General features: G+C 36.3%; 1 protein-coding gene across 1 annotated transcript in view; it reads right to left on the reverse strand.

Annotated features, from left to right (window-relative positions):
- Window positions 1-22,736, reverse strand: part of CSMD1 (CUB and Sushi multiple domains 1) — a 988,742-nt gene that overhangs the window by 756,922 nt on the left and 209,084 nt on the right. Inside the window, exon 2 of the mRNA XM_042815127.1 lies at window positions 20,419-20,635. Coding sequence (XP_042671061.1) covers window positions 20,419-20,635 — 217 coding nt within the window. The remainder of the gene's footprint in view (window positions 1-20,418; window positions 20,636-22,736) is intronic.

Consider the following 22,736-nt stretch of genomic DNA (forward strand, 5'->3'; position numbering starts at 1 on the left):
CAAAACAAACAAACAAACAAAAGCCTCTCTTAAATTGTTATTCATGAAAACTACATTTCCAACACTAATTTAGTCATTTACTTACTCACTAATTTCATTTGGTAAGAGCTGTTTGAAAATTGAAGCGTATCATTTGCCTCAGGTTGTCCTAAAACATTATTCTGTAAAGGCTAACTTGGAGCCCAATGAACTCATAAGAAATATCAGTTATTATTCCACAATAGACTAAAGAATATCTTTCAGTATATTCCAATGAGTATCTGCTGAATAATTTCTGATACTTCTTTTTCTTGTCATAATGTCACTTACTCTGAATTTATGACTAAACAAGAGCACTAATAATACCAGAAACAAAAGATATGGATTACACTATGATTGAGCAACAAGTTACTCCTGACAAAGATGATATTCACCCATGGGGAAAAAAGGGCAACCTTCGACAGCTGTCAATCCATGCTGAACACTGATGGAGACCAAGTAGTGGTTGTTAGCATACTGAGGCAGTGAGTGCTGCATTTCAGCAGTGACATGAAAGACAAACCACCCTATGGACGACCACGAAGATTTTTGTAAGCTCTGCATGTAAGCTCTTGTTCATCACTGGTTAAAATGCATGACGGGTGGTGGCAACTGTCAAAAAATAGCATTTGTTGCTGATGATTTTCTCTATCAAGAAGTGTTATTATGCTGTTTGTGTCTGTTGTAGTTTTCATGGAAAAAAAAAATAGGAAGGCATTACTTTCAGAGCAGCCTATGCATACATTGAAGAGTTACCTACTTGCTGATAAACATTAATGCAAAATAAAACTAAGCACTCAAGCTATTCTTCAGTGATTTACCACTCTTACTATAACCCAAAAATGAAATACTCTTATTTGTTCTAAAGTAACATAAGATCCTTTGCCTAAAGGCACTCAGTAGCTATGCCTATAAAGACATTTTGCAGCAGGTAAGAGCTTTAGTCTGCCCACACTCTGACCCAGCAGGAAGCTTTGTAGTAGCATGTAGTGCCATGCTGTGCACAATCTAATTGCCCTTGCTGACAAGCAGTGAAGAGCAGATTGGACTCTACTTATTACATGGTGATGCCAGGGCTGAACGTATTCAGAATGAACTCATACATTCGAATTGCTGTGAGCACACCAAGCATTCTTACACATTTAGTTTGTACAGACTGGTGAACAGTCTAAACTCACACTGATTTACCATGCCTTCGTTTCTCTAGGTGGATTGCAGGAATAAAATTATGCATTTCTTTCTGGCTCAGACTCCGTGGCAACACCAAATGGAACTGTAACAGTTGTGAATTCTCGCCCTCTTTCCAACTTGTGGATAACTGGTGGCTAGTGTAATAAAATTGTAAGAATCTTGTGAAGGTTTCGAACAAAAATCTTTCACTCTTGCAAAAACTGCAGAAAAAAAACACAGGTTGTTTGCAAGTGTAATGGAAAAGTCAGGAGTTAGTCTTGCTTAAGGTGGTTTCAGGTTCCTCCCCCAACTACAATTCTCCACAACCACCGTGCAAAGGCAGAAGTACATTCAGCATGGCACACAAATGCTACGTGGTACTGGACACTTTCTGCTTGGCAACAGCTCCTGGCCCGATTGGAAGGGACCAACATACGGCCTTGCCAACCCCACAGACAGGGACACACGCTCCACACATCCTCAACTACCTCAGTGACAGGAGAAGGGACCCTCAAGCATCACGAGATCTGTGGTGGTGACTTGCTTTTCTTTCCTTTCTTTCTTATTTATTTCTCTCTGTCCTTCAGCACACTCTTGCTTAATCAACACTTTGATTCTGTTCAGAGGGACTGGGATCAATATAATGAACCACAAGCCACTTTGGATTGCAAAAGTGGATGAACCCAAATACAATAAATCTCCACTTTTTTTTTTTTTTTTTTTTTTTTTTTTCCTTCTGCATTCTGATGGTCTAGGGAGATTGTTTCTTTGAATCAGTGAAGTCTGAAATTTGTCCCAAGTAAGAGGAAAGTTAAACATAAAGTGACAAATAAATGCTTGCTATGTACTTTGGGCTTTAGTTCAGACTCGTGGTACTTAAAAAGCAATTTACATGTAAGAAAGGAAGAATTCAATTACAGCAGAAAGCAATAAGCAGACGACTGAATGAACAAGATTAAGGTAAAATGGGTGAAAGTGAGAAAGGAAGATTTGCTTTATTTCACAAATTCACTTTGTTGGTGGGTTTTTGTTTTGGTTGGTTGTTTTTTTTTTTTTTTTTGTTTTTTTTGTTTTTTTTTTTTCCCCTACAGATAATATTGCATAATAAAATTCAGACTCTTAAATTGTAACTTATTCAATTATTATCTTACATACTGATTTCACTAAAAAAGTAGGAAATGAGGACATGAGCTCTCTTATTTCCTGTTTCATCCAGAAAACAGTTAACCATTAAAATGCTTGTAAAACAGATAATTCTAATTAAGTATAAATCTAGTTGTATGTTCACTGAATTGTCAAACTTGATGTATCAGCTATGTCACTCTCCTTGTGCACTTGTTTTCAGGTAAGAGGCTAATGTTTCAAAGTCACACTGATTTTTTCCTACTAGAAAAGGTAGGTTATGTGTTTAAAAGAAAATAACTAATTATGACTAGTTGGAAGGAGCTACATGCAAACTTTTAGGCTACTTCTTGTATGAGTTTAATTGAGTTAAATTTTCCTTAGTCTGTAAATTATAGAAGACTAATGAATTTCCTTTTTAATCAGTAAATAAGCCTTAAATAACAAATCTCTAATGGAATCATTATTTTGTTCTTCAATTTGATGGAGATTTTGAAAGGTTTTTATAGCAGCTAATTTATGTTAACAGGTAAATAAAGAAGTTTTGCTTTTCTAAAGATTTATCATATTTTATTTTTTAAACCAGAACGTTACAGTTTGAACTATTACAGACAGCAAAAAAATTGAGCAATTTAAGTATCTTGGACATACAGAAGCGTTTGGTTTGTAAGGGACATTTAAGATCGTCTAGTTACAATCCCCCTACTAAAGGCAGGGACACCTCCCACTAGAACAGGCTGTTCAAAGCCCAATTCAGGCTGGCCTTGAATGCTTCTAGGGAGGGGGCACCCACAGCCTCTCTGAGGAACCTGTTCCAGAGTCTCACTTTCCTCACACTAAATAATTTCTCTGTAATATCTAGTCTAAATCTACATTCTTCCAGTTTAAAGCTGTTTCCCCTTGTCCTGTTGCTACATGCCCTTCTAAGAAGTCCCTCCCCAGCTTTCCTAAAGGCCCCTGTCAGATAATGGAAGGCAGCTATAAGGTCTCCTGAGACCTTCTCCAGGCTGAACAGCCCCAGCTCTCTCAGTCTGTCTTCACACGGGAGGTCCTCCAGTCATCTGATCATCTACATGGCCCTCCTCTGGACCTGCTCCAACAGCTTGATATCCAGATGGCATCTCATGAGAGCAGAGTAGAGAGGCAGAATCACCTCCCTCGACCTTTTGGTCACACTTCTCTTGATACAAGCCAGGATACTGTTGGCCTTCTGGGCTACAAGCACACATTGCCAGTTCATGTTGAATGTTTCATAAACCAACCCTCCAAAATCCTTTTCCTCAGGGATGCTCTCAAGCCATTCTTTACACAACCTCTATTTGTGCTTGAAATTGCCCTGACTCAGGTTCAGGACCTTGCACTTGGCCTTCTTGAACTTCATGAGGTTGGCATGGGCCCACCTCTCAAGCTGTCCAGGGTGCTCTGGATAGCATCTCTTCCTTCTAGCACGTCAACAGCATCCCTCAGCTTCACGCCATCTGCAAACTTGCTGAGGGTGCACTCCATCCCATTGTCCATGTCACCTCCAAAGATCTTAAATAACTCAGTCCCAACACAAATCCCTGAGGAACCACTCATCACTGGGTTCCACTTGGACACTGAGCCATTGACTGTGACTTTCTGACTGCAACAATCCAGGCAGTTCCTTGGCCAGTAAGTGGTGCATCCATCAAATCAATTTTTCACCAATTTGGTAACAAGGATGTCATGCAGGACAGTGTCAAATGCTTCGCATAAGTCCAGTTAGATGATGTCAGTTTCTTTATCCACTGATGCTGTAAAACCATAAAAGGCCACCAAGCTTGTCAGACATAACTTACCCTTGATGAAGATGTTTTGGTTACCACTAATCATCTCATTTCAGTCTTCACAATATCACAGCCCAAAAATTTGTCTTTGAATTTGATGTTCTTACTGCATAAAATTAATTGAAAATCTCAGCAGTTTTATGTGTACATCTTGTGCAAATGCTCTCTTTCTGGCTCTAAGCTCACAAAAACTGACAGATTCTAAGCAAATGTCCTTCAAAAACTTTCAAACAAATAAACATAAACAGCCCTGCTCAGACCTTAGCTCTGAAATTGCTCCAGGATAAATCAACAAAATTAAAAAGACGAAGATTTTGCTCTTTTGGAATAGAGAAAACATAGAGTCACTCCCAAAACACCAAGACTACATCCTATATAGAACCGCAGAATCAACAAAGTGGGAAAAGACGTACAACATCATCCAGTCCAACCATCTAACTAAAACCAATAGTTGTCACTAAACCATGTCCCTCAACACAACATCCAAACATTCCTTGAACACCTCCAGGGTCAGTGACTCCACCATCTCCCAGGGCAGCCCATTCCAGTGCGTGACCACTCTTTCAGAGAAGTAGTATTTCCTAATGTCCATCCTGAATCTACCCTGGCACAGCTTGAGTCCACCCTTCTTGTCCTACCACCAGTTACACAAGAGAAGAGGCCAAACCCCAGCTCACCACAACCTCCCTTCAGGTAGGTATAGAGGTCTAGTTCATTCTTACAGTTTCTTAATTTCTAATCAGCTTTCTCAAGTGAGAGTTAGGGTGCACAAACAGTTGACATAGTGATAGTGGAGGAAATAAGATACAAATATTCATAGATTTTCTAAATTGACCAGACACAATCTGAGAGAAGAAGTGGCTCTACTATGAAGTATTTCTTCTGCTGGCAACTTGGGCACTGCCGATGCTGAGAGGTTGCAGGACTGAGGACATTTCCCTGACTCAGTTAGGCAATGGAAAGATACTTCCCACTGCCCTCGTTGTCTGTACATCATTCCTATGTACAAGTCCACATTGTAGCCTACCCAAATGTCACTGTTGCATCTGTTTGTTTGGTGTGATGTAATTTACTCACTGCTCTATATCCATTTTATTGCCTCTTTTTGAAAATCCAAGAAAGAGAGGTGTTACATAAAAAGTGTGTACTTTATTACCCATAAATGTCACTTCACTGCTAGCGCAGCTGCCTTCACTGGATCTGTTTTTACAATTACAAACAAAAGACTTGATTTAGCACACACTAGGCTTCCTTACTGCTGAGCTGTGCATGCTCCACATGTGTTGGCAGCTAGCTTCCTTCAGATTATTGTACCAAGGCTCTACAAATCTTTAAGCATAAATGAAGGTAAGAGATGCTTAGAAAATGCAGAGCTGGGGACATAACATTCTGTAAAGAGCTTTCTGAAAACAGTGAAGGAATATGAACAGTCAGGACAGAATATCTCACAACACTTTCGAAAAAGGAAACAATTACATTTTAAAGGCATGATAACAAACTGTAAAAATTACTTCACTTGACTACACTGAGAACATACCATACTTTTGCAACTTCCATCCAAACACCTCCAAAAACATTATAAGCATTCAAGTACTTACCATGTAAGCACTATTTTTCAAAAACAATAGAACAGAGCTTATGTGGATATTTCAAAAATAGGAAAAGTCTTTTATGCAAGTCTCAGTCTTCTGAAAGCTGGCTATCCAACTAATATTTTTATTTTTATCACATTAAATTCTGATAGAATGGTGCAAAATTTCAAATCCTTGAAGAAAACGCTGAGTTATAACGACCCCCAAATCTATTCATGCTATTTTGATTCAAATTTCTGATACACGTGGATTTTTAGGTATGTGTGTTATGCAATATGCTGTATTTATTCTCTTCATGTGCTTCTTTCTAAAATTATATTGTTTTATAAACTACTGAAATACTGAAATATTTGAACAATAACATGATTTTGAGTACAAAATTTGATGGGAGGTAATACAACAACATAAATTTATAAATAAATGATTAAGTATTTATATCAATAAAAACACCACATAAACAAAACCTGTGAGGACTACTAAAACATTCCCTCTAGTCCTATTGCTAACTAAAACAGAGGAGAGGCCAAACCCCACCTCACCTCCAGCTCCCTTCAGGTAGTTATAGCAAGCAATGAGGTCTCCCCTGAGCCACCTCTTCTCCAAACTAAACAATCCCAGCTCCCTCAGCTGCTCCTCATAGGACTTGTGCTCCAGACCCCTCACCAGCTTCGTTGCTCTTCTCTGGACACACTCCAGGGCCTCAGTGACTTTCTTGCAGTGACGAGCCCTCAACTGAATACAGCACTTGAGGTGCGGCCTCACCAGCGCAGAGTACAGAGGGATGATCACTTTCCTGCTCCTGCTGGCCACACAATTTCTTATACTAGCCCGGATGCTATGGACCTTCTTGGCCACTTGGGTACACTGGTTCATGTTCAACCAAGCATCAACCATCACCCACAGGTCTATTTCTTCTATATAGAATTCCAGCCACTCTGCCCCAAGCCTCTAGCATTGCATGGGGTTGTTGTGGCCAGAGTGCAGGACTCAGCACTTAGTCTTGTTGGACTTCATCCCACTGGCCTCATCCCAGCAATCCAGCCAGTTCAGATCCCCCTGTAGGGTCATCCTACCCCTAGGCAGATCAAGACCAAGCTGGAAGAAAGTGTCATTTGTAGACTTGTGTCCTGGTGGATGACAGGTTGGCCATGAGCCAGCAGTGTGCCTTTGTGGCCAAAAAGGCCAATGGCTTACTGGGGTGCATTAAAAAGAGCGTGGCCAGCAGGTCGAAGGAGGTGATCCTCCCCCTCTACTCTGCCCTGGTAGGACCTCATCTGGAGTACTGTGTCCAGTTCTGGGCTCCCCAGTACAAAAAAGACAAGGATCTCTTGGAAAGAGTCCAGCGGAGGGCCACGAAGATGGTGAAGGGCCTGGAGCATCTCTCCTACGAGGAAAGGCTGAGTGAACTGGGTCTGTTCAGCCTTGAGAAAAGGAGACTGAGAGGGGACCTGATCCAGGTCTATAAATATCTAAGGTGTGGGGGGCAGAATGGTGAGGCCGGACTCCTTTCAGTGGTGAGTGGAGACAGGACAAGTGGAAACGGCTGGAAACTGCAGCATAGGAAGTTCCGCACAAATGTGTGCAAGAACTTCTTTACAGTGAGGTGACGGAGCGCTGGAACAGGCTGCCCAGGGAGGTGGTGGAGTCTCCTTCTCTGAAGATGTTCAAGACCTGCCTGGATGCCTACCTGTGTGACCTGGTGTAGGGAACCTGCTTTGGCAGGGGGGTTGGACTCGATGATCTCTGGAGGTCCCTTCCAACCCCTACAATTCTGTGATTCTGTGACTTACTTAGTGAGCACTCAATCCCTTCACCCATATAATCAATAAAGAAACCGAATAGGACAGACCTCAATACAAACCTCAGGGGAACACCACTGCTGACTAGTTGCCAGCTGGATTTACTTCTAAAACGTGATGTCAAATTCCTTCAGATAAATTAAGCAATTTAAAATTCATAAATGGATTAGTAAAATATCATGATCATGAAACAGAATGGATAGAACACATGAGCAACACCTTGAGCATGGGAAACTGGGATTCCAAAACGTTATAGGCAAGAACATCTTAAGGTATTTGTCTTTAGAGGAAGATACCATCAGCTCAATCTTGCATTTATGAGCTTGCAAAGACGTATTCAGACTAGAAAAGAGAAGTCCTCTCTCTCCATCAGTGAGATAATAGAGAATGTAAAACATGGACAAAGAGAATATAGTGAAGCAGTACTAATAACTAAAAAAAGTATGTTTTTAAAATAATTTCTCCTTTCTGGCACTTCATGTTGAAAGGATGAAGTTGACAAGCTTTTCTTTTGGCTAGGCCCTTTCGAAAACAAAGAGAGAACCTATGATTAATGGTTACAGCAATAAAAAATAAACGAGGACAAGACTATACTGTGAAAGCAAGCTTGAACAGTCCATAAAATGCTGCCAAATATGCTGAATAGCCTTGAAAATTGGCTTTCGTAAAACAAATCACTATGCTCCTTATTACAATGTTAAAATTAGTGCTTCATTTTAAAATTTAAAATATATAATTCAATAATTGCATAATTTACCTCATCTACAGAAAATGCATCTCCTCTTTCTTGATTATTTTTGATTGCATGTTTTTGGAGATCTGTGGTACAATGTAGTCTGATGACAACTACAACATTATTCTATACTCACTACACTCCTCTGCTCTTTCTTACTTTCAGATGGGGAGAAGCACAGTGTTTGAAACCGAGGATTCCAGAATCAGCATTTTAGGAGGTATCAGAATTCCTGACTATTTACGTTTTCTATTTTTCCTCATGTAAACTTTCTCATCTGTGCTTATCCATTTTGTCCCAAGTGTTGTAATTGGAGTAAACATTTGAAGAAAGATTGTTGAGACCTTCTTCTTCCTTTACAGTAGAAAAACAAATCCTATTTTTCCTCTGTCTTTGTCTGCTTGCATTTTGGTTGGTAAATACCAGGCTTCTTAGGTTAAAAAAAAAAAAAAAAAAAAAAAAGCAGAGATTTCTACAATTTTCAGAGTTTTAGAAATTCTGTTTCTTTTCTACACAAATGCACAAATCTTTCCGTTCTTCTCTAAGTCCAAATGCTGATGTTCACAATACTGATGCTTAAAATACTCCTTTCAGAAAAAGAAATCAGGATACATGCATGAAGCAAGCTTATTTTGGCAAATGTGGGAAGATCACAGGTGGAAAAGCAGAAACAAGATCAGGGAAAAATGATGGATAATACATAAAGGGGGCCGTCTAAGTACCAAGTTGTGCCAAAAGCCATTTCTTCATCTAGATAGAGACAAAACCCTCAGGAAACCTTAGATATAAAAAGCCAGACAGAACAACTGTGAGCCCTCAGGAACATAGAGGTACTGTTAGTCAAGGTGTTCAGTCTTCTTCATATCTGTCAATGCTAATCATGAGAAAAAAGAATGAGAGCACACCAAACCTGGAGTAACCCAAAACTTTAGAGCCACAGTTTCTACTCTTGCTACAAGTTAGTATTCACACTTCCAGGAAGGTCACTGAATATCCACTGTATTAGCCTGTATAATATTATTTTTAACTTGTATTGAAAATTTAATTTGCATGATTTTACTTTCTGTTCACAAAGGTCAATGTATTCACTACTAGGTCACTGCACATTAAATACTGAGATCAACTGCCCTCATTACAAGCAAAAGATTCATACATACTAGTCTAAAACATGGCTCTTATTAATCTAACAGACACTCATTCACTGCTGGAGTGTGATTTTTTTTTTATTTTATATGTAAATAACTTGCTTTTTTTTTTTTTTTTCTCCCCTCACTAGCAAATGTTGAGTTATTCATGGTAATGTATTCTTTCATAATTTTTTTTTTCTTAGCTGCAACCTCTTCCAAGTTTGGAACATCTCACAGCAAGCAAAGAAACTAACATCTTTTTCACACAGCATGACATTAGAGTATTTGGCTAAAGGCCCTAAAACAATGAAAAGAAATAAAGAAACCAACAAAAAAAAAAAAAAATCTTATTCATGAGCCTGTATTTCCTTGTCACACTCAATTTGCTTTCTCATGCTTGAAGCACATAACAGAAATTTTGATGGCTTGGTGTTTTATCTTTATAGGGAAAGTAAGCCTATTCTGCTCCATTTTCCATTATTTCTAGACAAAAAAAAAAATACATGAAACTATGGCAGAAGGAAGAGAATTTTTCTTCTTAAATGACAGACAGAACCTCAAGATCTGTGTGCTGTGGAATATTTATTGGAGGACTCTACACTGTAATTTTTTTTTTTTTTTTTACCTCCAAACAACTCTTATTTTACTTCGATGAATATGGTAACCTTTTGCAGTGAAAGCATTTGAAACCTCAAGGTTACTATACAGATTTTCAGCTTTTCTTCACTTTATTTGCTTCAAGAAAAAAACAAAACCAATTCTAATTAGTAAATAAAATGATGAACAAAATGTAAGTAACTGTTGCAACCTCTGATACACGCACAATAGTGGGACATTACTATTTGATTTTACAATTTTGTGTATTAAATTTTCAATCAGAAGTCAGCAATCTAATCAATTCATCATCTTATTTGCTGGCATATATTAGCCTTTGAAAGTCATGACATAAAACTGAATCTGACAAATATAGACTATAAGTTATCTTTCTTAACACCGAGGTCTGGCTAATTTGTACGAAGTAATGGTCTCTGTGCTGTTTTCTGGTACATTCTCTAATTTAGTTGAATGTGTTTGTCTTCCATATCTAACATCACTCCTGAATTACACTCTATCCTAAACAAAGTCCTGATAATTTCCAAAAGTAATATCTTGCACTTCACTTCAGCCATATTTCCTCAATATCATTTTCCATAGTCAGCATTTCTGCTGTAATTAAAAATGAGGAAATATTTACCTTTCAAACATTGTCCTGTTTTATACATTTTAACTATGCCCTATACGACTGCCTTCCATAACACCCCCATATCTCTTCGTCTCTTCCTACACAGTTACACTATAAATCAAAGATTTCTACTTCCACCCTAAAGTAAATGAATCATTTTTCTAACTTCTGTTGTTACAACCATCTTCTATTAATTTTAAAAAGCATTTAAAAAGTTATATAAATGATTGACAGCTTAGATGTTAAAAAACGTGCTTTTTTTTTTTTTTTTTTTTTAAAGTTTAATCCTTTTTATGATGGTTAATTCATAAACTATGAAACAAGAGGATGTCTCTTGGTGCCAGGAAATCCCATGTTCTTGGAAATCTTCTCTTCATTACTTCATCACCACAGAGGGAGAAAAAACCTGTTCTCTTCCTGAGAAATGTTCTGAGGGAAACTTTCAAAATTGTTAACACCAAGCTGCTATGATTTCTGTTTAAGAATAGTAAAATACAGTGTCAATAGTACGGTATCTTCCTGAGACTTGGTTCTTTAACCAGGTTTTGTGCTAATTGATCGCCAAATGCAACACTTACATTTCCATCTACTAAGAACACTCTTTTCTCAAACAGGAATCCACCAATCGCAAGAACAGCAGTCTCACATTAAATTAACTATCATTTGTTTCTTTTTCATTAAAAACATTATGACATGCTGGGGGAGAATGTGACATTTAACAAAGATGTCAGAAAACACGAGCCTTGTCCTAAAAAGCTGATCTAATTTTGACAGTGTCAGCAGATCTGGTATGACAGGAGGAGCAGAATCTCCTGGAAACAGCATAAATAATTTTCACACAGCATTCTAATAAAACGAAATGTGATAGAAGTTAGGAAGGTGATTCACCTATCTGAAGTAATAACTTCATGTGATGTAGCAAGAATGAGAAGCAGAAGGATATAGATGCCTAGGCTATAGTGCCACCTGCTTTCTGCTTCTGTAAGACATTTTGAAAAAAAGAAATGCATCACAAATGTAAAACAAGAACAATTAATCCCTTTCCTTAAGTAAAATATGTATAAATACTTAATATGTCTAGAGACTGCATTTGCTCAGCTCTCTTGGTAAAGCGGAAACCATTTCCAGGAAATGAAATAGAGGAATAGAACTAACTTACACAGCTTTGCATTTGACTATTAACTGAAGGACTCGCCTTCCTTGGTTGGCTCTGATAGCATTATTTATTTATTTTTAAAGTTATAATAAATCCATGGTGTTTTTGTGGAGTTCCTACCTGAAGTGCCTCAGAGTGCCTACAACACATATGTCCTATCTAAAAATTGTACTGTGTATTTATGACTATTTCACAGCATGAACAGAAATACAGGCTTCATAAAATGTTACAAATATTTGAAGAAGTTAGATGAACTAGATGTAGAAATACATTTAAGAACCTGTAAAAAAAACTCGTTCTTTCCAATGTACTAAACAAGGTATTGAACAAACAGTCCTATCAAACAGTGATGATCAAGGGGAACAAAACGTAGGGAAGGTGCAAGAGGAAAAAAGCAGCTTATAATATGCATCAATGCATTTACTAGATGTCCACGGTACAGTTTAGAACAGCAACACAATGGAGTTTCTTAGATGAAAGACTGAACAAAATCTAAGTTCTTCATGGTGTCCATTACATACTGCTGTTGCATTTTAAAATAAGGAGGAAAGCACGAGAAAGCAGTGCTCCATACTGACTGGAAGAAAATTTTCTAGAGTTTACACAAAATCGAATCCCTGTGGTTTATGAGGAGAATATGCATTTCTGTGGTGTAATTTATCTCAAGCTAAAAATCACGTGTGGCAAAATAGGTGAATGACTCTTCAAATCACCTGTTTCTCTGTACTGACTGCAAGGGAAGCTCTGTGATGAGGTAAAATGCTTACTAAGAGCAGACTAAATTTGTCTGGGGAAAAAGCATACTGATATGCAGAACAGAAAGTTAGACTCATGAAGGGCTTACTACTCCAAAAGTTTGATAAAATTATTTGGATACATGCTGCTTAACTTCCAGTGCTCATTCAGCAAACAGTAATGAGAAACACACACAACGTCTTCAGAAGAATTAGGCTTATCCCTTCAGCAAGCAACAGGCTGTAAATCAGAGACCATTTGCACTCGTTCACTTAGAATAATGCAATACATCTTGAGCATAGAGGATTTTTGAGATTATGAGTTTTTGCAGATAATTACACAATGGAAAAGAGTTTCTCCACCTCACAAACACAGACATTAAAAAAAAAAAAAAAAAAGAGTATTTAAATCTATTTAAATTCCTATTACACACGAAGTCATCCACAGTCCTTACAAATAATAAAGAAAAGAGACAAGACCAGTCCTATCATGAAGTCCAGATCTTGGTGGCCACCAGGGCACCATCTCTGCTCAAGTCCTCACTTAATCTAAGAAAGGCATAGGGTGAAATCAATCTCACTCACATTCCTAAAGAATCCTTAGTGAAACTCAGAGCCAAATACTGAGTATTTCGGGCACCATAAATAATTATTTACTCAAAGCAGAACAGCTTTAAGAATAGACCCACATGGATTTCACAATCAAGCCCTTCACATGAACTAGGCAACTCGGGATTAAGCCTGGATTTCTGTAGCTCTCAAGTGAGCACCCCAACCTACCTGCTGCTGGCCAATTTTGTTAAGCGATGCATCAAAGTTAAATGCACTGATACAAATTCTACATAAAAATCAGCTGATCATAAAACTGCTCTGCTACACTATCAATAGGTACGACTTAACCTGATTTCCCACCTTCAGAAGGTTTGTACAGAAACCAACAGCTCAGCTCTATATTCTGCAAAGATACATGACTTTTTATATTTCTGAGACTGCCAGTAGTAGAGAGAAAATTTCTATATTAAATCAGCTTTATAAGTAAACGGATTAGGTATAAATTCATGATTTATATCTTTTGAATGTACTGCTTTTGGTATCCCACACTTTTGCTTCAATACACTTGTTACAGTTTTCCTCACCTCATGCACACTACATAATGCTCTAACTCTCCTTTCTGTGAGCTTTATGGAGAGGAAGGGCTTTCGTTGCTCATACAGTATATAAGTGAGACCAGTTCTGGGGGCAAAGAAAAAGTGACTGAGAAACTATAATGGACTATTGTCTAATTCATGAATTAAATGATTATCTTAAGAAATAGGAAACACTGAATGGATTGTTCAATACTGTATATACATTTGTGTTAACTTTCAGAACAATTTTGTTACTTAAGGCCATACTATGCATATTTAGCTCCAGAAGCCTAGTGAAACATGACTGTCAGTAGCTAAGAAAAACATGCAGTCTAATATTACCATCTGTTACTTTCTCTTCCTTGTCATTTTGCTTTTCTCTCACAATGTTGTTCACAGTAAGCTCTTCAAAGAGAATTGCAGAGTATAGGTGTGTGCTGTGGGAGTGGGAGATGAGAAAAGGATGTATATAAATATATTTTAAATAGTCTTTTTGCTGAAATACAAGAATAAAAATGAGGTCTGCAGGTGAAAGAGAATAGAGACAAATCAATGGTAAGAAAAGACAGTCAATAGTAAATGTTCTGTAAGGATGCAGTTTCCTGCCAAATTGGTATTGAGCCTATTATTAAAATTTGTCTTCACTTTCCTTATGATCAGTGTCACTCTCATTATATGCTTTCTACATCAGCTAGCCATGTTTTGATAAATTCATTCAGTAGAATGTAGATAAGCATACGTAATTTTCACCCGCAGTAAAGAATGAGGCCAGAAATAACCAAGAACTACAGCACTTTTTTTTTTTTCTTTCTCCACATAAGTGTGAAAAACATGACTGTCAAAACTCAGTGTCCCTGATAATGTCAATGGATGCTCATTTGAATATGAAAAAGATGAAAACTGAGGAAAATTTATAAGTAACCCTGACAACTGTACATTTTTGACGAAGTTTGCTTACAAATTTTGTTTTACAAGCTGAACTAATTGTGACTGGCTATCAGATAATGCTTTGTTTCCATTGCATCAGCTTAGAACAGACCGTGCACTCATCTCAAATGCCTGAAAAATTGTAATACTGTAACTAACCCTATTATCACTACCTCCTGGTCCAGCACAGGGTGGCTCTCTTACCCAAAGACAGACTATGATCATACAGTCAGTAATCACAAGACTCAGTTAAGATAGGCAGGTAATTACCAGATGACAGCAGAGAACATGATTCACAGTTTAACCTAATTATATGCATCAGAAATATGATGAATCAGTTATTACATTTCATAAAGTTTTTTTTTTCTTAATTTAATTTATTATCAAGCTAACACATAAAGGATGTTTTTCCTCTCCAAAACAAGCAGTCAAAATTTCTTCAGAGCATATGTGTTACGTCCAAATTTAAAAGTTACCTATCACAATTATATAGAAACTGGCAAATCCTGTAATAAAGTTGCATAGTAACAATTCTCCAAATGGGCCAGATTTTAATAAGTGGATTTCTTTCTCAGTGAGGAGTCTAGTTGTAAATTCTCTAAAGGCTGTGCTAGGACATAAACAGACTGATCTCTGACCAAAAACTTGAGTAAAAGTCATTACACAGGCAGAATTTGAGGACACTGATCAGCAACGCTTCTGTACAGAATTCTATCAATTCAACTTGTATCTTCAAAAATAAAAAGGATTGTCTTTGAACAAGATGGGAAATGCAGAAAGAGGAAGAACAGCTTTAAGCACACTGCATGTGAAATAAACAATTACACGCAAAGTTAAGCAGTTATCTCCACTCCCAAAAACTGACATACTTAAGAGTAAAAAAAAAATTCCTTACACAAACAACAATCAAGTCACCATTTTCTACCTTTTTTTTTTTTATGACCATTCTATCATCTAGTTGGAAACTTGATTGAAATTTCTGAAATCAACTGTATCACCAGTTTACCCTAAAGAGAGTTTTAAAGTTGCGTCTAACTTTCAAGAGCTGTAATTTCCCTACCTGTATTTACCTGTCTTCTTAATATAATTTAGTATGCCATTTCTAAGAAGTCACATCTTACAGGAATTTATCCTGTATCTAAATTATGTGAAAAATTGCAGAGTTTCTTAGGAGCTTCTGAAACAATCACAAATGTCTCTGATAGATCCATACCCACACTGGCAATGTGCAATCTTCTATTTTTTTGTAGCTTTAAATATTTTTAATGGATACACCAAGGGGGTGGTTGTATAAAATAACTTTCAATAACACAGAATCAAGAAATGTATAGCTGTTTGACCTAGATCACAAATATGTTTATTTCAAGCTGAAGTAATCATCATTTCTAATATATTGGCATCCAATTACAAATAACAAGGGAGACAACATGCACCTCTTACCCAAAATTAAAAATCTACTCTAAAATGCTGTAATGTGAAATACATAAAAGCTATCCATTAAAGCTATTCATAAAGAATATCCTGTATTTCTCAGCAGGTTATAAATGTGCTGAATAATGCCTTTTTATTAGAAAGGTGCCTTCATACAACTAATTTTTATTATCTTCTTAAGTCAAGTCTGACTGTTGCCCTTAAGCAATAAGATTTCTTGCATTCTAAAGTTTCTAAAATGAAAGGAATTAGTATTTTGTGGAGTCACATCCCAACTCTTCACTTCTAGCTAATACTTATGGTTGTAAAACACTATAAATGCATCAAATCATGGCTATAATTTACACAACTCCAGTCAAGAAGTAAGGAAGAGGCGAAGAAGGAACACGCATAACTTCTCTGATGAATCACATGGTATAACCAGTTTAATAAGGAAATTAAAAAGGTATCTGCCTCCACAGTGGACAAAGAAATTGATCCTAACTGTATCTTCACCACGGTACCACATTTATTTTTTTAAAGAAAAAAACTGACTGAAAAAAAAAAATCACTTTAAAATACTTTTTATTATAGATTCATGGATTTCTCTGACCTATTAAAATACTTCCTCCCCCTCTCCCTCTCAAGAAACAGTAGCTCATGTGAAAATCCATTTCAAATGTGGGAACTCCCACATTTCAAAAAGGCGGGAGTTCCAACAATGCTCCATGATTTGGAGAATAAAAAGAATTATTTTTATTATAGTATGTAAGCTTTCAAAAAAAAAAAAAAAAAATTAAACTGCTTAAGATTGGAACTGAGGAGTTAAAAATGCTAGGAGTAGGATTCCCACCTTTCAAAATTTTTTGAAAATAAATAAATGCCTTGTTGAATTAGCCACTATTACACTTTTTTTAATGTTTCCTTCAACTGCATGCCCTTCATGATGCTAGTGGAACGCTTCTATCAGCAATTAGCTCATCAGAAACGTGGTTTAATTTTTAGGTAGTTCTGCACAGAGCCAGGAGCTGGACTCAATGATCCTTACAGGTCCTTCCCAGCTCAGGACATTTTATGACTCTGATAAAAAATGAATCACGTTTTAGCCTTGTGGCTAAAATCTGGCTCTTTCTTCGTAACACCATAATACTTGAGGAAAAAAAAAAAAAAAAAAAAAAAATCAAATCAGTTGAAACATAAAAGGGAAGGACATTCGGTAACATTTTTACAGTCAGGAACTCGCTAATAAGTTTCATTAGCCATACAATAACAGTTTTATTTTTCTTACAAATATACAGGATACCAGGCTGTTCTACTGGAATTATTGCTATTTCTTGTTTTACCAAACTGAACAACAACTGCTTCTGTTACTTAGTGCCGTGATAAATGAATATTTCAGTTGGAAAAATAAATGTACTCTGTACTGTGGATAGAGGGAAACTGTGCTCATTCCTTTAATATCTCCTTCAGAAACTCAGTAGCTCACACACACAAGTAAATAAACCAACAAGTGGATAAATTGATTTGTAAGAAATACGTGCAATGCAGAAGCAAAAATAACCAAAAATACATCAGTAAGTTTTCATGGGGAAGGCAAAAAAAAAGAAAAAAAAAGAAAAAAAAGAAACAAGGAATGGCAAAATGCTAACCCGCACAAAGCTTTAGTTGCTGCAACGTCAGCAGCTTTGTACAGAAATCAATCAATCCACATTGTTTACTGTTCTCTTGATCCCAGAGAAAAGAAAGATGGATGTCTTTTTCAAAGAAATGAAAAGACAAACCTCTGAAATTCCAAACATGCTGGATACATGATAAATGTTAGTTTAGTAAGATAAATAAAAAAAGCTTAATAACGAGAAGCCCAAACTTTTACTTCAGTGATTTTTTATAATCTGAAATCTTGGATTGTGAAGTTGTGAAGAATTTGCATATTGTTTATTGCTTACTGACAAAAAAAGGGGATACTGTTCATTCTTTCTTATTTCTGAATGACTCAAGAAAGCAGGAAGAACATATTGCTATTTAGCATATATTGTGTATATGACTGTCAAAAAAATTTTATAAGCTTTATTTTATGGCATGTTTTGTTAGCAACTTCCATCTTCTATGTTACAGCATCATTAGAATAGAAATCTTTACTTCAACTAATGTAGGCAATAACAAGGAGCATCTAATATATTACTACCTAGACTGCAGTATGCTAAATAATGCATAGGAGGCCTCAGAATGAAGGCAAGCAGACATTTTAAAACTACATTCCAAATAATACATATCACATGTCCAAAATTGTTACTGATAGCTGTGTGTACACGCAAAATATTTATGTCTGTACATCTGCATCTTCCTATCAGCATGTAGAGTTTAATTAGCAGCTTTTCTGAATAAGAAAACAATGACCACAATTTCCTGGAATTCATTTTTGAGAATTTTTGAGATTATAATAATCACACAGAATGAAAGAGTGCTAGTCCGGTTTTATCTACAATAGGCAAGAATGATATAGTATTTTTAGATCCTTAACTGTCATCATTCTTCCTATTATAGCCTTACTTCTCAAACTCTTAGTAACATATCTGACAATAACCTATGACCGCTGCCATATATAATTTGTTCCTTTAAATGAGTATACACTTCAATAATGCAATAACATACAAAGTTCATACACATCTTAGAACTACTTCTCTTCTCCTTTCTCCACGACTTAAAATTACTTATTCCTTTACCTTATCATTTCAACATATATTACAAATGTGGCTCTACTTTCTTAGTTTTAAACTAAGATATTTAGTGAAAATACGCTGGTGAATACAAAAATGTTCTTCAAGAAGCACAGTAACCTCGCTATAACCTAGCCTGTACTACTTCATTTTACTAAATTTTACTTCAACAGCTACAAAAGGCAATACAAAATCTGTAATGAACATTACTCAATTATAATTTGTGAAAGCTATACAATTACACAACTATTTTTAAGAAAAATCTCAACATTCTGTATGATAGCTAAAAAATATATAATTATAAAAAATCTAGCACAGTATTTCCACCTGTGCAAAAATATGAATATGCATACTCTGAAGGGAAAGTTCCAAGAAGCTCTCTTACACCTGAACATCGTCAGCTAAAATGCAAGACCTTAATTTCCAATATCTTGCTGAATTAATCATCTTCACATGTGCAATTGTGGAAAGGCACACCTGTGAATATGCTTTGTGCAACTAAGCTGAGGAAAAATTAAGTCACAGAGCACAAGCTATGTCAATAACATTTTGTCAATCAAATTCTGCTTTTCTAACATTAGTGTTCTACAAAGTAAACTTTCTGTCTTCTACTTTCATAACCACAGAACATCAAATTGCGTTCTTCCCTTAAACAATTTTCTACTAATAGATTAGTGTAGAAGCAGCAGGAATGTTAGTTACTGATAATAACAGCATTTGACCTAATCAGAAGTACTCCCTGTATATAGGTGATATAAGTACTAAAAATCAGTAAGTACAGGAAAAGAAGCACATATACTGCACAGAAAAGCAGGGGTAGCTCCATGATTTTCAAAACTTTTTGCACTGAGTCAACAATCAATCAGAATATGATTTTTGTCAGAAACGCAATGACACTCACTAAAAATGCAGAACACATTGGTGATGTTACGACATTTGTTTTAGCAGTATAATATAAATCTGCATCATGCAAAAGAGCAATCAGAAAACAGATCTGACAGTAGTGTTTTACAGTACTTCATAAATCTCATGCCTGAAGAGAAAATGACATAGCAGAACCAACAGCAATGCTGATTTTTAATCACTGCTGTCTAGATCTAGCAAATGGCTGAGGAAACAAGTCACGTACCACAGAAATTAATGTTCCAAAATCTAAAGTCGTGTTCTTGAAAAGCTTGAAGATCAAAAAATATCTTTAAATCATCCTTCTAATTTTAGTAGTACTAAAAGATGTAAGACACCATAATTTCTGAACTTCAGAGGTCTCTAACTATAAAAAAAATTGTATATGCAAAAGAATTTCAATTCTGGCAGAGTCAAAAAATCTCAGCTCAACTCCTTGGTATTTGCAAGTATTTAATCTGGTATTTCCAGAGGTTGCCTGACACCCACTAATGAGTCTGCCTCTCAAAGACTACTGTACTGTCCACCACTTTGCCTATACCACATTCAGTGGGACACTTTTTGCAGCATAATTAAATTTTCCTTCAAATACTGTAGTCATAGGATTACAAAAGTGTGATCTCAATAGGAACTAGGAATGAGGACAGGTGCATTCAGGAAAGCATCCCTGTGCCAAATCTAGATTCCATCATGGTGACAGATTAAAAAAAGCTACTTCAGCGCAGAAGTGCTCTTACTTGGGGCTTTTATTGGAATTACCCCTGAACTGAGCAAATTTGAACTAAGACTGATGCTACATATAATCAGAGAATGAGAGAGACAGAAACAAATGAAAGATAAAAAAGTACTTTACCTCACTTTTAAATTGCCTTGCTGTGGCTGTCCATCATAAATTGACAGTATATCAAAATCTTCCTCGAGGGCAAAAGTATGAAACGACAATTGTATCCTGTTTCGTTCTCCTGTGATAATGATCCATGTACAGTTGGCATAATTTGGATAACCATGAGGAAATCCAGGGCTTTCTATAGTACCATTCGGTCCCTGTACTAAACCTCCACAGTTTTGACCTGAAGAAGAAGAAAGCAAAACAAGCATTTCAGTGGATTTTTCCTCCCACAGTACATATTCTTACATGAGTGACTATATGGAAACTTAATGTTATATTTTTTCCCGTATTCCAAACACAATTTAAAATCACATTTATACTGCTCTTCTCTCTGAATTCAAAACCCTACCGTTGGCTTTTCTTAGACACCTATGTTCTTTTTATGCAATTAATCATTATTTGAGGTTATGTAGCATTAATAATGTATGACATATTCATCCAAATGTGAAAATTAAGCATTAGTCTTGATGCCATAAATTCAACAGTTGGACAGTTTTAATGCGAGAGCACATTCAGAGGTTTTTTGGTGGATACCGTTTACATATTTATATAATATAATATAAAGAATAATTGTAATATTTATATATAATAGTTTTTGCAGAGAGATCTTATAATATACAAACTATAAGGGTTTTCTGGCAGATCTGAAACATGCCATCAACATCAAAAGTAAACTGCAGACATGTTTATCATGCGTTCCGTTGATACCCACAATAATATAGTCACACTTAAGAAATGCAGCCAAATCTCTGTAATATAAAACACTTAGGGTTCTGTATTGTAATCAAGATAGTGTGAACTTTGTTTTTAGGATTCAAGAATAACAGCATTAAGAATTTACTCAGCAGGTATTTGTCCCTTCTGAACATCAAACAGACCCTGTGAGACTATAGCAGCTCATTAACGGGAAGTCTTCAGCAAAAAAACATACGTTTACAGTGCACACTCACTAATTTCCAACTCGATTTTGTTAATCCCACACACAGTGCTTGTATTGGCTCTGACCTGCAGAGATGTATTAATGAAACATTTGAGGAGAGAGAAGTTTAAGGACATTCTCTGCACTGTAATGCTTGGATTATTATACGCATTTAAGCACTTCAGAACAAGTGTAATCCCAGCATTTATTGTTATACCTAAACCAGGAAAGCATTTCAGGCTGCAATTTTATTTTTAACTTCACAGTAGTAGGTTTCTGAGACTGAATCTTTCTGAGCAGTGCTGTCAAATGCTTGCGGGAGGTTTTCAAATCTTAATAAAATTGATCTAATAAAAGAGATTCACAGTTAAAACTAAAGAACTAATAAGTAATCATTACTAAATTTCAAATCTAGCAGAAACTCTAATGAATAGATAAAAAGGCTGCAGGGATTCAGGAGGCCTTTAAACTAAAAATCTTCTCTAGCATACCTATCAATTGATTCAGATTGCTTTAATAAAACTGATGTTATTAAACATTCCTGGAGAAGGAACATATTACATCATGAACACAGTATGAAACTTTCAGTTATGCACTGTTCATTGTAATTTGTCAGTATCCTTGCAGATTCTTGGCATTGCATTCCTTTTCCTACAACCACAGAAGAAATGTCATACAAATGTCAGGGAACAATTTTAAATAACTTAATTACCACAGAAATACTTTTTCTGAAAAATAAGAAAAGGAAAATTATAGTGACCACCCACTATTCTAACACTGTAATGAGGCACTTCACATCACCAACATCCACAAATCCATTTGTGTAAATCAAATCAAGTATCTCCTGTAAGCCATGCTTCTTTCCTACCACTCTGGCATGAAAGGGTTGATTTGAAGGAGGAGATCAAGCATAGATCAAGTGCGAGTTAGCATTTTGCTTAAAATCTATCAAAGACTTTCAGGAGCAGAAATTACATGAATAATGTAACACAAGTGTTAGCTACATTTTAGACTTCTAGCCAGACAAACAAGTTACCTCCTCAGTCTCTTAGGAAGCACTTAAGAGAACACAGAAAATTGCTGGTGCTAGCAAGTGAGTTCTTCCACCCATAAAATGGTCCCAGTCCTGCAGCCTCCTGTGTGTCTACCTGCAGAAGTTCCTGCAGCCTTCAGTGACTGTTCCTCCACACTGTCTCTCAGAATCCCCAAAAGGCCATGTCCGTTCCACCCCTCAACCTATTTCGACAACACTAATAGCCCACATTTTACCACCACCACAATTATTTTCATTTATTTGAGAAGAAAAAAAAAAAAATAAAAAAAATCATTTCAGTTTACGTTACTGAAAAATCTGCAAAAGGGT

This window comes from Centrocercus urophasianus, unplaced genomic scaffold, assembly GCF_019232065.1.
Source record: "Centrocercus urophasianus isolate 14NV4802_14NV808 unplaced genomic scaffold, USGS_Curo_1.0 seq_10, whole genome shotgun sequence".
In the NCBI taxonomy this organism is placed as follows: Eukaryota; Metazoa; Chordata; class Aves; order Galliformes; family Phasianidae; genus Centrocercus; species Centrocercus urophasianus.